This window comes from Pomacea canaliculata, linkage group LG7 (assembly GCF_003073045.1).
Source record: "Pomacea canaliculata isolate SZHN2017 linkage group LG7, ASM307304v1, whole genome shotgun sequence".
Classification (NCBI taxonomy): Eukaryota; Metazoa; Mollusca; class Gastropoda; order Architaenioglossa; family Ampullariidae; genus Pomacea; species Pomacea canaliculata.
The window spans coordinates 11,299,678-11,315,842 of NC_037596.1; the positions used below are offsets into that span (position 1 = coordinate 11,299,678).

Consider the following 16,165-nt stretch of genomic DNA (forward strand, 5'->3'; position numbering starts at 1 on the left):
TGCCAAAGTTATTCGTAATAGTGGTTATATAATCATAAAGCAGAACTATCACATGAGAAGCTTCAAGCTCTCTGCACACTTCTTACAACCATTTTGAACAACTTTCAAGAAAAAAATAAAATTGAATGGAAAAAAATCTAACACAAAATATTGAGGAAGAGTTAACCTTAGTCATTCAGAAATAAAATAAGGTTAACGAAGATATGCACAACTCACACACATGAATAGATACATAAACAGCAATCATTGCATTTATGCATCACATACATTGTCCTGTGCAACTTTTATCTATATCACAAATTCTGATACGTTCATTGCTTTTATAGCTTGTATACACAAATGGAAAATAACATGATGAATTATCTTCTGTAATTATCTCCCTTAGAATGTGAAATTCTAAGTATTACCACTTTATCTTTAAGTCTCTGAATGTGCGGTTTACTGTTTCCCTGAAGCATTATAGCAGATATCAGTTCGTTGGAAACGTATTGATCAGCTTAATTAATTTGTAAAAATAAGTCTTGATTTTACCATTCAAAATAAAATATTATTATATTTTTATTGATAATTTATAGATAAGTGATTTTTGCCAGCTGAACCAACAAAACACCTATGCAAGTACACTTGTATGCAAGAACATTTCAACAATGTGATTGGGATAATAGAAAATCATGTGTTAATGATACTTCCGTTACTGAACATATTCAAGCCCCAATTCATTTGAATGTTTATGCGTTTGTTTAAAATATTGAATTCTGGTCCCAATCATTAATACATAGTCAATTAGTTAATGTCCACTGTATTAAATAGTCCTAATCCATTTATTATTGAATATCATGAAATACTAATAAACAATGTCTTGACAGATTACAGCGTTCACCTAGGCTTGTTGCTAGTAGACAATGCAGCAGAAACTATAATCCTTGATTTTGTAGAGTATTAACAAATGAGTGAAGAAAATCTTGATATGTAAACACTATTTCATACATTATAACTCCCTTATATAACTTTAAGATTTCTCTTAACATCACAATGCTTGTCTTCACTTTTGCTTCAATCTGTTATTAAATCACTGCTACAAAAGATCTTAACATGTTTAGGGCATACAACAAATCCTGCAAAGCAGAAACCGAGAACATGATCTTACAATATCACACATGTACTTTAAAACCCTGGGCAGTAATAAGCAGCCATAACATGAATCGTTTTACTTTCTACAGTGAACTAGAACATGCCCTCATTCATCCTCTTCTTTAATTAAATAACTTACCACAATTATTTAAACAAAATAAGACAAAGTTTGCTTTTCATTAACTTATTAACTTTGTCACTTATTTCCATTAATTACACACAAATCTAGCAAGAGATATCATCAATGTGCTGTATCACAATTAATTGAAAATTGTTCACAACTGACATACACAATTTTAATTGCTGTTAAATGCTTCTTGCTGTGTCAATCACAGTGAAATGCATGCTTTAGGAGCTTAATAAGCCAAAAGGGTTTCTCGCTTTGAGAAGAAATGATTGAATCTTCTTTGAAAAAATGGCCATCATAATTTAATGTACAAATGGTCTATTAGTAAAACTTGTCATATTCAGAAATAGCTCTCTCACGCACACTCTCACATTTATTATTATCTAATTATAATTATTTATATCAAAAGCATGGCATAAACCTAAGTAAATAAACAGGTAGCAAGCATGTAAATGAAAAGATTGGAACACACGCTCATATATACACACATAACATGGAAGTTCCCATACATGTAAAGTATTGTTCAAGCATGACTGCCAATTCAAGTCCTCGAAGTTACTGACCAGACCTCAAACCACAAAAGTGTGAAAAATAACAAAAAAATCAACTTTTCCGTCTCATACAAGACTTAGTAAAATAAAGTGAGATTTTAAAATATTGATCCTAGTTTTTTTTATAAACATTAAGTTTTTAGATTGTTTTGTCACCGAATTCTTGAGACTACTAAAAAGCGGGAACAAAATGACAATTTCCTCCTTTGGCCAGTACAGGACAAAGCAGCCGAAGATTTCTTTGTGCAAATTGAAATACAGTCTAATGGCTGTCTCACATGTTAATTGTTATCCTCTTGTCTTAAGCACAAAGCCATCAACCTTTTGCATAAAAAGAAATGCCTTTAAAAATAAGCTTATGTTACCAAGGGCCAAGCACAAGTCCAGTCGACACTCAGTGTTCACAACGACAAGTAGTCACACTGACTTCATGACATATCCAGGCTGAGTCATCTGCTGAGCCAGCCTCCAAACACACAGGCAGGGAGTTTTCCAGTCTATTCACAGGATTGGAACGTGTCCACAACTCCTGTATATATAAAAAAAAACCCAGATCTGTTACTCTTTGCTTCTTTGTCCTAATTAAACTAAACATATTCAATATTGCCACAACAGAATAATGTCGATTTCCTCTAAAACTACGAGAATAATTTTAGCCTTTGTATTGCCAACAACTTTACACTACTAAAGTAGCCAGGGCCTGATGATGTTCAAATTACATTTTGCTTACCTTCACCGTTACCAGTGATACTCTGTCTTCCCTGGCCTGAACCAGCGACATCATTTTCTATATGACAGCCTCATGGCTCGTTAGTCATGCGATTGGAGTCCTACCACGTGTAAACTGCATGAAAAAGAATCAGAGACGTCCAGCCAATGTCTGAAAATATCAAGATGCTCCTGTACAAACGTTTTAATATCTTCAATATATTCATTATTCAACACTTGTAAAGTTTTGTAAGAACGCTTCATATAAGTTATCCTTATAAGCTTTGAGTAATACCTTTGCTTTTCCTGACAGAAGAAGCATTTCGATGAAATCAAGTTATTCTTTGTGCTTTAGTCTTTTTTCGATAAAGCTAGAGAAAATAACATAACTTACACTTTTTAGAAGTACCTCGTGGTCAGTAGAGTTAGAAGGCTAACGCCGACAACAGGCCTGGTACCGACAACTTTGCAACTCCGTGCACTGCCTTAAATATCAGGAACAAAGTTTAAAAATATTAGAAAACAAACGAAAGGACCAGTCACACACAAAATAATTCAATAAATTCAATAAATGTTTTATTTAATTTTTGGTAGTATTTATTCTCTCTCTATAAGGTCTTAAATATCAACAACTAGCTATGTTTTTGTTTACAAATAAATATAGAAATACATTTTCTGAGGCTGTAGCCTACTTCAAATAAATTCAGTTATTACTCATTTTAATCTTTTATTTCTTAACTGTGACCTAGTTTCTGTTCATGTAAATCACCGTACTGTACTTTTCAACTGTCTCTTGGTAACATCTTACAGCTTGTGTTTGCTATTTCACATCGTCTTCAAAGTTTGTATATGCACCTCATGACCACCTACATTATCTCGCTGTTCACGATATCATACTTGGCTTTTTCTCAGCATGCCATATTCTCTTTTTTTAAGCTCTCTCTTGCATAGTGATAGTGATATAATATTACTTACTGTAATAAGTAAGGGCTCTAAATGGATAAATTTCCGAATAATATGCCCAACACTTTTTGTCTAAAACTTGCAAAAGTTTGCAATTCCATAAAAACAATATAATATCTGTTATATCAAGATACAAGACTTAATAACAGACGTTTAAATACACTAAACGTAATGCAAACAATGTGTTATACCAAAATGATTTGTAATGCAGTTCATTAAAAATGTTATTCCCAACCAATGGCTTACCACTCGAAGGCTGCAGTATCGTCGTCTGATACAAATCTGTCAAAGATAAAAACGATATTTACATCAGATATTTTGACTGACGAGTTTGGCAGCAGACAAGCATCAAATCAATATGGCTTATTCCTGTTGAACATCTTACGCTTTCTAAGGAAATTACGCTTGTGGATTCTCTTTTACTGTTTTGTAACCTTCTTTTCTTCGTCTTGAGCATTGAGCCCATATTTCTTTGCTTTTCAAGACTTTTAACAAACATTTAACCATTGACCGCAACCTTTCTGTAAAACTGACAAATGATTTATTGAGAGGAGTTCTTGGATGGGACTTTTATTTTAAATTGGGATTCTCTAGTAGCACAAGAGACATATCTCTATAAAATCTCTTTCAAACATCTGCACAAATTAGAGCAACAAATTAGTAACATTAACTATAAAAAGTCACCTTTGCACTTGGTTATTTTGTCTGGTGTGATCCGAAACTGAAATTCTCCACAAGTTCGGCAGTAAGTACTTGAGCTTATTTTTATTGATAAGCTGTCGACAGTCAGGCTGTCGATGGTGAAATCGCTGTCTGTCACGCAGTCCCTTACCCCCCAGTCGCACATTACAACCTTATACCCATCTGTACAGAGACAAAAATGAAATAAAATTTCAGCAAATAGAAAAATGGCCAAATTATGAAAAAAACTATCTAGATATCTGTTTAAAAAGAGAAAAGTAGCATTCATTACAAGCAAAAGCTCAAACAGAATCTATGGTTAATAGAGGCTATATGGTTCACTGTAGCATTCAATTTTTCCCATTCTTTGTTTATATTAAATTGTAAACAGTAAATAGTGTTACAGTATACTAGTTATTGCATGACAAACTGACCAGCAAACTGTCTTTATTATTAACGATAATAATAATAATAACAATCATGATCATCATCGAAAAAAAGCTTCCGCCCTTCTTAACCAATTCAATAATCTTTCGGGAGGAAGTGTGTTTTTCTTTTTCTCTCGCTTAGTTTTTTAATTAAAATGCTCTTTATAATCAATGTTAATAGATATCAAATTTAGAAAGTAATAAATTTAGTGTTGGCTTAGTAATTGGGTTTAAATGTTTTTGTCAGACCGTAATCCTCAAAATATCAATCACCCAGTGATATTTATTTCTCTTACTTTCCTAGAAACAGACTTTGAGATGCCTAATAAGTATCACTCTATGTATATATTGATAAGCATTCTGTGACAAAGCGATTATTATTTAAACTCTTTTAAATAACAATTATTAGTCGCCATTTTGTAAACCAGCTTAAAGTAATCTAAAAATTAACTATGATTGATTTACCAAAGGGAACTAATTTATAGAAAAGTGTTTTAGCAGATGGAAGTCTAATGGTGCTTACCGTTCTGCCCTGATTCTATATACTCAAGATCCAAAGGAATCTTTCCCACCGCTTCAGACGAGAATAAAGTAACTTTGCTAATGAGATCACCTTCGTACTCTACTGGCAGCTGGTAATGGTTTCCTCACCTTAGCAATGAAAGCAGATTAAAAAAAAACAGTTATAACTTTTTCACACTTTTTGCTTTTTGTAAATGTAAGCCCTTTCAATTTCAGGCTGAACTGACACCAACTTGAAAAAAAATGTTCAAAATCTGAGAATCTAAAATGAAACTTTTCTTCACCACTTTACATGAGTAAACATTTAAGGGTTGTATCTTACTTAAAAGTTTCTTATGTTTTTTTTTACCTTCTATAGACTGTATAAACAAGGTTAATAGTATAAACACTTGTAATGAGGCCATTCGAACAAGAAGAGAGACGCCCAGGTGTCCTCAGCACCTGAAGTAAAAGAAAGATACAATTATCCCACATTGTAAATGACCAGAGTGACTTCATTTTCTTCTTAAATACTTACAACAACGCCAAAAGTCACATTGATATATGTCACCAACATATATGCATTCTCTCTTATGTAATGCATTCTCTCTTCTATATACATAGACGGCCATTAGGCTAACCAGCCTCGTCCATTCTCTATTCTTTTCCCTTCTTTTCCATTCAATCCTTTCTTGGCAAACATGAGTGCATAAGGGACAGACGTGTGTATAACAATAAATAATTTTCTTTAGTACTATCTTTGCTTCTGCTTTTATGCATTACTCACTCAATCAATTCATATTCACGAAATTGAAAATGTTTCCACCCCTTCTGCTTATGTACTTGCTAAACAAGGACGAAAAAAGGTTACAATATGAATAAAAGAATCATTATCAGATTGACTTGAAACTGCACAACACACTTGATACGCACTAAGGTCTCTAGAAAGTAAGTCCCTTGAATGTCTCAGTTTTCTCCCCAGCTTAAAGGAAGATCATGGTACACTCAAGCTGCGGCTTAGCTCAGTTACAGCTACATAGGCCAACTTTCACATATGTAAATAAAATGCTTCCTCATCCATCTGGTAAAACTTACTACATATTGATCGATCATCAGAACTAGTGAAGAAAAATAAAGTCATGATGACTCAAATTCGTACTAGCTGACGAAAAGGAGAGTGTCAACAAAGATAATATGAAAAAAATCTCAGATTATTCAGCAGGGTATTTAAATTTAAACTGGAAACATTTTTTTTTTAAAAAAATATTTTCTTTCCCAATCATCATCATCGTGGGTGACTTATTTCTGCTACAGGTATCATTTTTGTCAAACATGGTATAAATATAGGATACGTGACGATGGGAAGATAATCCTTGATCATAGCAGATTTGATCAGGTTAATGCCATAAACATTTTTAATTAGTGAACAGCATCATACAGATTTTTTTAGGTCAAGAAGTTTATAGCAAGGTTAAATGGATTTGGCATTTGTTTTGGAAGCGTAACGATGTGTCAAGTTTCAGTAGGAAGGATTTCAATCTTCATGTGCATTTGGTTACATGAGAGTACAGCCATGGGTATTTGAATGTGCTATTTAGGATCAGCTTTCTTTCTAGCCTTTATAACATATAAACAAACATGGGTGAATGCGAGCTGCTTAGTGAAGCATGCTTGGTGTTGGTGATGTTTAGCTGAAGGATACAAGTAACTGAAAATCTATAAAAAGTAATCACTAAAAGACTGAGGTTAGTCATTTGTGAAATTGCTGTTTTTTCCGCTTTTGACTTTATATGCATCTTGTAAAGGGTCAAAGATGGTTAACAGACTGCATATAACTCCACTTATCAACGCTAGAGGCAAGAGCCACTACAATACATATACAGGTTTTTGGGGCAGGGACATAATTGTCATTAACCTCTTGGAGCAGGGTAAGTGTCAGAAATAGCTGACAAATGTTTACCTAAGTATGGTTAAAATGGGATACAACTCTTTTAATACTTTTCTTACCATGTTGTCTGTGGGTTAATGTTGTCAAACAAAATTTGACAAGGGGTTCTCATTTCAAAACATTGTTTTTTAAAATAATTAAGTAAAAAATATGGGCGTTTAAAAGAAAGTCAAAATAACAACTTCCTCTTCGCTACTTAAAGGTTTACCCGATGGTTTGAATTTCTAGGAATATGTTTATATGTTTAATACTAACACAATTTGTTAAAATGATATTGTATGCGTGATCTTTATTTTTTTCCAGTTGCTCCAAAGGAAAAAAAAAAAAATAGTTTAACTAGTGTTGAGAGGTGGATACACCATATAGAGCAAATAATCCAATATCTATTGAAAATAAGTCCAAAGTACACCCACAAAGTCTTTAAATTTCATTTGTCGATTACTTCCTTGTTTCTGCTTATAAGATAACTAGTTCTCATTTATAGAGAAAGAGTACTGTCCCCATGTCTACAAGAATGTCAGTAAGAACATTAGTTCTTGTAATTACTTTTTTCATTGTCTTGCCTCAAGGAGCAGTGTGTGCAGAAAGAAAGAAATGTAAGTTGCATAAAATAAATTATTCCATTTTTTTGTTTACAATATGTTTGTAAAAAGACTTCCTGGTAGCAGACTAGGCAAAGGTAATAGACTATGAAAATTAAGGACGTGACAAGGCATTTTATATTGTTCAGAAAAAGTTTATCAGTTCAGCTATGTTTGGCATTGTTAGAATTGATTTTAGTTGTAATTGTTTAGCCTTTAGAAGATTATTAAATACGTTGAAAAACAGTCTTTAAAAACGAAACTACGAAGGCACCCCATGAGTGCAAGTGAATATAGCTTATGGATAATAAATGCACTGTTTGCCATGTTGCTTGTCATTTTGCTTCTGGTGTAAGACTGTGTGTATAATGTATAAGGTACCAAGGCATCACCTCTCTGTAGGTTTTTTTTTACTTTAATTTTGCATAAACACTAGACTGAGGTGGTTAAAGTTGTTATCTACATATCTAGTGTGGGAATCTAATCGTATACAATTAAAGTCCAACTTCTTTCGTAACGTTCAAAGGTCAACTAATTCAATGGAAGTGCAACTAGTCCTACAAAACAACGCCCATCCTGCTCAAAGAGCATTTCCTTCTTGTGATCTGTTTTCAACTTTTTGTGTTCGTGAACTCCTTTGAAATTGTTTTCTTGAAAGGGGAATTTTTCTGTGTCAATATAGTACCACTACTAGCCTATTGCTCAGTTATTATTATAATTAATGTCATGACAGGTTCAGTCTATGTCTCCTCTTGAACATTTGATAATAATCATACGGGTTTATGGTTTTATAATGATATTTGTTTATGCATTTTTTACAGGTGGAGAACTAGAACTTTACCCCTTTCTTGAAGACAGGATTTCTATTTCTGAAAATGACTTTGTCAATATTAGCTTCTGGGTAAGCACTTTATCATGCCACCAACCTAATGATCATTATTATGTTGTCGAGTTGCAAACAAGAAGGAGCGATGGTAAGCTCGAGTATGATGGGAGGATTGTTCAATTGAACAGCAATTGTTCAGTGACAAGACAGAAATCAGTTCACTGTACCACTGAAGGCGGGCCTGTACAGCTGTACCGAAAAGTGAATCGTACACACACCCAGATTGAGTGGTCCTGGACAGGGAAAGACTCCCAGTCTCAAAGACTTAGGTCTGCCAGAAAGGAACTGAAACTTAACGTGTCGTGTAAGTAAGGCTGTTATTTAAATAATTTTAGTGCGGTAAAGATGTCTACTCACACAAGTTTATATTAAGGCTACTTTTGAGAGAAGATCTTTCTACTTTGTAATTAAAAATAATTTTTAATATAGGACATAGCTAATATGTATACAGTGTTTGCAGAATATTTGGAGGAAGTATATATATATAAATGTACACGTGTGTGTCCTCGTTTCGTACGGTGAAGTTTGGTGGATGTGATGAGTTTATTTTCTAAACTGAATTGTGTCTACAGACCAAGCACAAGTCACAAACCTAACTGTGGATGGACATGAAATTAGTGCTAATATCCCCATTGACGGAGGTCAGAAGGTGAACATAACATGTTCATTTGACAAAGGAAGTCCTCCTGTTTCTTTTCGTCTATTAGACGAAAGTGGAAAGGAACTGAAACCTATAAGACAGGAAGGACATCTTCATTATCAGCTTGTAGCTCATGGCTGTGAAGAATACTGGAAGAGAACTCAGTCACTCCACTGTGAAGGAAGGGAATCTAAACAAAACAGATCTGTTTTGTTTCTTGTAAGATGTAAGTATAAGCAAATCCGTTAAAACAACATATTAATAAGAAGAATAATTGATGTAGTGCATACATAGTTCTTTGTGAGCTTCTAGAACATGAAGGTATAAAACATACAATATTAGTAAGAAATTTTGAAATATTAAAATTGTACTGTTAACGAAACAGCTCAGATATCTTTTGAATTTTTTAGGCCCTCCCAGGTTTGTAGAGAGACCTACAGTAATAATTCGGTCTAAAAAACGACGAATATAACACTTGCCATTACAAGCTATACACCAGCTTTCGAAGGATGCATGCTGACTCCACTATCATTACAAGAAAATTCAAGCAAAGAAGTAAACTGCACTCTAGCAGGGAATCCCCCACACTTGGAGCTGATTCTTTACATTGACAAAGAAGACAAGACCATCCTAGGACAATGGGCATTAACTGTGCGAAATGACAAAGGAATTGCAAATGCAACGTTAATTTTCAATGATGCAGGTGGGTTTGCTTAACTTTCTTGTTTTTGGTCTTGAAAATATATAAGAATTGTGAGCATCCTTCGCGAACGTGTGTGTGCAAGTGTGAGCACAGAACATAGTAATGACCACCTGACTGTAAAGACAGAGACAGGGAGAAAGATATCGAATCAGAGCTGTCATTATTTTATACAGTACGATCTATGTTGTCATACGTTTCGAAAGATAGTTATTCACTTTGTACATTAGGCGACGGTTCATAAATGTACACCTGATAGTAAGGGAGGTCTGCTAAACGATTAAAGGCTTTTGATTTGTATTATTTTAAACATAATGTGCATTTATTTTTAAAATATCTTTTAAAATTAAAATGTACTAATTGAGGGAGGTAAGTATAATTATTCGGACGCGGAATTTTTCCACCCTACAATGAATCGGGGCTGCGAAATTTCAGTCATAGTGCACGAAAAATATTCCCTAAAAGGTCGGTACAGCTTACTGACTCTGCTCTGAAAACTGTCAGATGATTAAAATCGGATAAAAACTGCGCCATGAAGTATGTCAAGTTAAAAGGCTGGGCTGCACTGACTTTTTAGAACATAGTTTTGTGCATTCAGTGTGGCAAAAAAATTCTACCCCCTAGAAGATCGACCTTTCGGCCAGTCTGTCTGCGGAACGGAAGATTTTACTAAATTGTCGTTCAAGATTACGCAGATAAACGCTCGTGACAATTATGAGTTACAATATTCAGTTAAAAGGGATTTCCGTCCGATCACAGCCGAGTGAAACCCGGTGTAGATGAATTTTTTTTCATATAGCGTGCAAGTCAACGTCTAAATTTTGAAAATGTCTCAATATCTATCTCAACAAAGACGCTTTCGGAGGTAAGTATATAACTGGCACTCACTAGTGTCAATATATTTTAGGTGCAATCTAATAAAAAAAAAATGACGAATAAAAAACATAGTTTAGTTTAGAAATAGTTTAAGAAACATAAATCTGGATCACAAGAAGGTATAATGTCTAATGTACAAAAAGGCCTGCACCAATTAGGCCCTCTTCTATATTAAAATACTTTTCACACTTCAACATGCTGGAGTACACCGGTATCAATGAAGGATTACAAGCAGGAGAAATTACAAAATGGAAAGACAGTGATACGTGTACATTCTTTGGTAATTCGTGTATTGCTTTATTCGAGGCTTTAACATATAAAACAGTTATCTTTATTTACATTCTATAAATTATTAACGTGTTTGTCTTCAGGTAAAACGGCGACAGATAGCGGATTACTAGCCAACCTTTGTAAATAGGCATTTTTATCTCTAAAACAGTTTTACATTTTTTTCATGTGGTGATATACGTATTATTTATTAAGCTGTGTCCAGTCAGTAGTACTGATAAATAAATAAACTCGATTGCTACATTACAGCTGGTTTGATACCGTGTTCATTGTTTCTGTTTTTATATCTCTCTATAACTGTGTGCATTTAAAGCGATTGTGTGGTATGCCCTTGATAGATTGTGTCAGTGTGTCCTGTTTGTGTAAACCTAAACAACATACACTCCTAGATTACCTTCTATCAAGGCGTCAGCGAGTAGACGTCTACATGTCGAATCATGATTTGTATTTTGACCTCTTTCCACTTTCTATCTTATATACCGTGTTTCTTGAAGGATACACCCAAAAAGTCAAAATCTCCAAACATATAAAAGTTTGCTCATGGAAATTTGCAGTAGACATTTTAACGTCAATATTATACGGTTAATAATTGCATTCTAATGTTTGCCTTCATGCACAATGATACTGCACCAAGAATAATTATCAACGAATAATTCTCATAATAAAATATAAAAACTTATTTACTCACCACACATATTAGCTTATGAATAATTTCATGTTGTTGGAACTATTCAGTTTGCTCGTAAAAGGTGGTTAATTCTCAGCAAGGTTAAGGCAGAAGATGTTGCTTTGTCTACTCTATCACATCTAGTCATAATGGCTAGAACTATCACCCGATATATAAAACGGGAATTCCCATCACTCCAAAAGATTAAGTAATACACAAAATTTTAAATAAGGTCAATGAAAATTATAAGGAAAGATTTCAATGCTGGATATCATGCATTGCTAAAACAAAAGACTTTATCTACACTTTTGTACAAGAGATTTAATTAAGCGTTCCTCATAGGAAGTCAGTGTGTGATAGTCGCCGCCATTGTTGTACCTGCAGCAACTAGTAAATGATGTCTCGGGAAAATCCGTTTATAAAAATAAAGCACTCATGATAATTGCTCATTCAAATTGAATGAACTTTTTAACATCTGTTGATGGGTCTATCTAGAAAAAAAGTAATACAAGTAAACTATTACAAAATTTTTCGTAACAAGTTTATGTATGTGCAAAACAAAACACACACGCTGGTTTGATGCAATAAATAGGTTCTAGAGTGAAGAGCCAGTTCTTTGAAGTTCTAGAAGGCTTAAGCTGTTCTATTCAAAATAACATAGTCGATGAATAGATCATAGGAGAGTATAAAATGAATATCTAGGGCAAAACCACTTAAGCCCTTTTGATAAGGTTCATTTGCTTTGTATAAGGTTACTACCCTTGAGAATGAATGAGTGTAGGTTGACACATACACAATAATGACTTCTGATGTATTATTTTATTCATCAAAGCCCAGAAATGCATTTATAAATAAAAGCATATTGTATGCAAAAATGTCATTTCGATCAGTTCTGTGATGAAACAATCTTTTTGCTCAGTTCTTTTCTTACGTCTACATACTCGCGGAATTTCTATCTTGCACTACTAAAATACTTTTCCTGACTACATCTATATTATACAATATAATGTATTCAATTGTCATTAAAATTAAGACTTTTTTCATTAATGTTTACAACAGAGTCACTTTTTATTTGACAATGATGAATTTTTATTCCTTCTTTTCTGTTTTATTTTATTTAATTTAATCCCAAGGAGTATTTAAGCCATAGCATCCGACAAAATATACATCACACACAAATCTTTTGTGTACAAAATGGTGACAATATCACAAAAGATATATATATATATAGATAATGAAAACAGGGATAATGAAATTCAAATGCATTTTCTTAAATTAATAAATATACTTTAACATTTATTATAGGTGAAATGTAAATACATTTGGATGACTCATAAAATATACAGGAAGCAAGCGCTTTCCGAGAAAATGTTAACAAAGGGTGAGCACTGAGAAACATATGACATTCATCACATATATCATCTAAATTACACATCATATATCTGATATATTTAGACTGATCGCTATATCTTAATTACTGATTAGGGCTTTTGTGGCAGTTTAACCAAAATTTTATTAAATTTGATTTAAGAGCAGGGGACACGTTAATTCATTCTCTAAGCTAAAAAATAGTATTTCAACATGTTGTTCACATCTTATTTATATATTTTGTCTCCATTTTTAATAAATTGATCCTTTAAGAGTTCTTGAAATTTGATGAAATCCCTCGTGACGGTTCCATGAAACTGAAGCATCAGAGAACTCTCTGATTCACTGGTAAAGAACTGTTAAACTGGTAGTTCATGACACTGAAATGAAATTTAGTGGCATTAAAAAAACAAACTACAAATTGTTCTAAATTGAGAAACTTAAAATTTACTTGTAGACTCTTGTGAGGTGAATTTTGACGAAAAATATGTTTAATATAAAGTTTTGTACTTAACTGGGGTGTTTACAGCTGTCATCACTTCAATGTGAAAAAAGTGTTATTTAGACTCATATGCTAATGCAGTCTGTGAAAAATTCTTGCCATCTTTGCCCCATACTCTTTGCTTTTTTAGTTTAAGAAAGGTGTGTTCATAATAAAGGAAATGAAACGGACTTTGTGCTCTCGAGGAAGAATAAATAATCCACATGATTTGATCTATATTTTTGTAAAACCTTTCTTGAATTAGTTTGCTTTAAAGTTTTATCCACCGAATTGATAAAATAATGCGGTTTACTTTCCTTTTTGACAGAATTATATCTTTACCATTCTAAACTGCTTACTAAATTATAACTATTTTTTTTAAATAAAAAATTCTTAAAGCATTATCGGTAAGAAAAGCCCGTCTTTAAAAAACAAAATAAATTTTCATATGTAAAGTGCAAAAGGGCATAAAACTTGACATTCCTTTATTTTTATGTGCTGCACCTTAAACTATGTAGATCTTTGATTCTATTACTATCATCAAGACTAATTAATGGCATATGTATACATGCGCTTTTTTATTTTTATGTTAATTTAATGGTAATAATATTCGTCAAATTTAGAAAATCCTATTACAAAAAGATAACTTTAAGTTTGTTTTTTTTTAAAAAAAAAGTAAGCATCTAATATTCTATTTGATCACAAGATAATTTTTTTAACTTACCGCAGCTTGCAGAGATGTACAACAACACCTGGGAATGTTTTAAATGCAGAAATAATACTAAAGAGAATAAAACATGATTTTCCTCCATTCTTGCTTAGGTGGCCTTCTGAAAAAGAAACGGAAATCATCATCATCATCATCATCATCATCATCATCATCGTCGTCGATTGAACATAACACTTTACTACATACAAGGGAAGGCTCACTGCGTATTATGCGTTTTCTTTCTTTTTTCTTTCTCTCTCGCTCTCTGCTCGTTTATCTTACCCGTTTACATGGAGCCTGATCTCTTTCCGGTAGTAGGAAAGAAAACCCTTTAAAAAATAAAAACAGACCAGTACGTGTAAAACGTAAATCTTAAAAAAAATTTCAAATTCCCTTACGATTTGGCTTCATGGTTATCGCTTCCTGTTCCAAAAACTTATTGTTTTCTTTACGATTCCCTCCTGTAGAATCAGAGGTCTCAGGGTCGACTTCTCTTTTTGAATCAACTGTCTTTTGACTGATCAATCATACCGAAAAAAAGATGTTATATGTTAATATATAAGAAATTAACTAACACGAAGAGTGTGTTTATACTAGTGCTATGGACCGTCTTCTCTTATATGTTTGCATGTATTATAAATGTGTATGTGCTTTAGTTATTTGCTTTTTTTACGAAAACATTAAAATTCTTTTTTTCAATTGACTAATTTTTTGCTGAACACCTAAAAGATTGCGTACTTAGTAAGAACAGAATAGATTTATTAAAGAAAAATTGTGTGTTGTCTATTTTACTATATATATATATATTTTTTTTGCATAAAGATATATGTATAATCAGTTTTAGAAATCTTTCTGTAAACTTTCAATAAGACTTACAGCCTCAGAAGCAGACATACACTAGTAATAGCCGTTGTAATTAATACAGCAGCGGCTATGCAGGTACCAATAATTATAGGTGTAACGTTTTCGACTTTCTACAAAGAATCTGAAAACAATAGAATATAAGATTAAATACACTTACTTATTTACTTTACCTTGCGTCTAGGTCGAACAAAGGTATTTTGCATAAAAAAATAGTTCGTTTGGCGCCGTGTTTTTTTTTTTTTGTTGTAAAAATTTTCCCTTAATGTGTTATTTAGGCATTCTATGTAAATTCTGTATAGTAGGATGTGAAGATTCTAACAATATAGCTTTTGCTTGAACATTAGGTATCGATTTTGTCCTAACATTATCAGTATCAGTCTCATCACTTTGCATCATTAGCGTCAATGTTAAATTTTTCTGTTGTTCTATGACAATACTTTCAATGAACAAAGTCCATGTCTTAATTGGTCAGTAGGTAAATAACTTTTTACAGGGCTGAACATACGAATTGTGTAGCAGTGCATCATAATTAATTGCGCCATCAGACTTCAAAGATCAATAAATGACAATATTTTAATCCTCTTTCTTTAAAGAAGTGTCAAGGATTCTTTAGAATTTAAGTTAACATCCAGGTAATAACACATTTGTAAAAATTTATTTAGGTTGAACTAATAGATCTTTGTAACTGAAAACAAGAGTAAAAGGTTAAAAGTAACCTGTCCCAATTAACTTGTATATTTTGCATGAATTTGCTGACTGTTATGTTTTATACAATGTTTTCTGACAAACAGAATAGGTAATGTTATTGATTAGAAAGATTTTTAATCTTTTTGGTGTTGTTCCTGTTGATTGACTGGATGATAGGAAAGTATTAATTTCTTTGCAAAACTTTTGTTCACTTTGGAATGGTCTGATCTTCAATCTTTAAAGTCCTCGTAAGCTTTTAAATCTCATTTGAAAACAAATTTGCTCAAAAACTATTACAGTACTTGTAGATGTGTTTTTAAGGTGTGCATGAAGAAAGAAGTTTACCTAATACCTGGAGGCAGGTTAGACAGATGTTGGAT

General features: G+C 32.8%; 1 protein-coding gene and 1 long non-coding RNA gene across 2 annotated transcripts; one reads left to right on the top strand and one right to left on the bottom strand.

The window, feature by feature from the left end:
* Nucleotides 1–2,519: 2,519 nt before the first annotated feature.
* On the bottom strand, nucleotides 2,520–16,152 carry LOC112569654. Its single transcript, XR_003100492.1, has 10 exons — nucleotides 15,111–16,152; nucleotides 14,633–14,751; nucleotides 14,250–14,355; nucleotides 11,698–13,424; nucleotides 5,461–5,552; nucleotides 5,113–5,240; nucleotides 4,165–4,344; nucleotides 3,727–3,762; nucleotides 2,912–3,002; nucleotides 2,520–2,653 (listed from the first exon to the last, which is right to left on the bottom strand). It is a non-coding gene; the product is annotated as an uncharacterized LOC112569654 (long non-coding RNA).
* LOC112569650 lies at nucleotides 7,279–11,689 on the top strand. The gene is made up of 4 exons (XM_025247514.1): nucleotides 7,279–7,634; nucleotides 8,441–8,809; nucleotides 9,078–9,371; nucleotides 9,556–11,689. Exons 1-4 carry the CDS (start codon nucleotides 7,541–7,543, stop codon nucleotides 9,615–9,617), a joined length of 819 nt encoding a protein of 272 aa, XP_025103299.1. The 5' UTR covers nucleotides 7,279–7,540; the 3' UTR covers nucleotides 9,618–11,689.
* Nucleotides 16,153–16,165: the final 13 nt, after the last annotated feature.

Coding starts and splice junctions, on each gene's coding strand:
- LOC112569650 (XM_025247514.1), top strand. CDS start 7,541: ATGTCTACAAGAATGTCAGTAAGAACATTAGTTCTTGTAATTACTTTT. Junction 7,635..8,440: donor GTGTGCAGAAAGAAAGAAAT/GTAAGTTGCATA, acceptor CATTTTTTACAG/GTGGAGAACTAGAACTTTAC. Junction 9,372..9,555: donor TGTTTTGTTTCTTGTAAGAT/GTAAGTATAAGC, acceptor TGAATTTTTTAG/GCCCTCCCAGGTTTGTAGAG.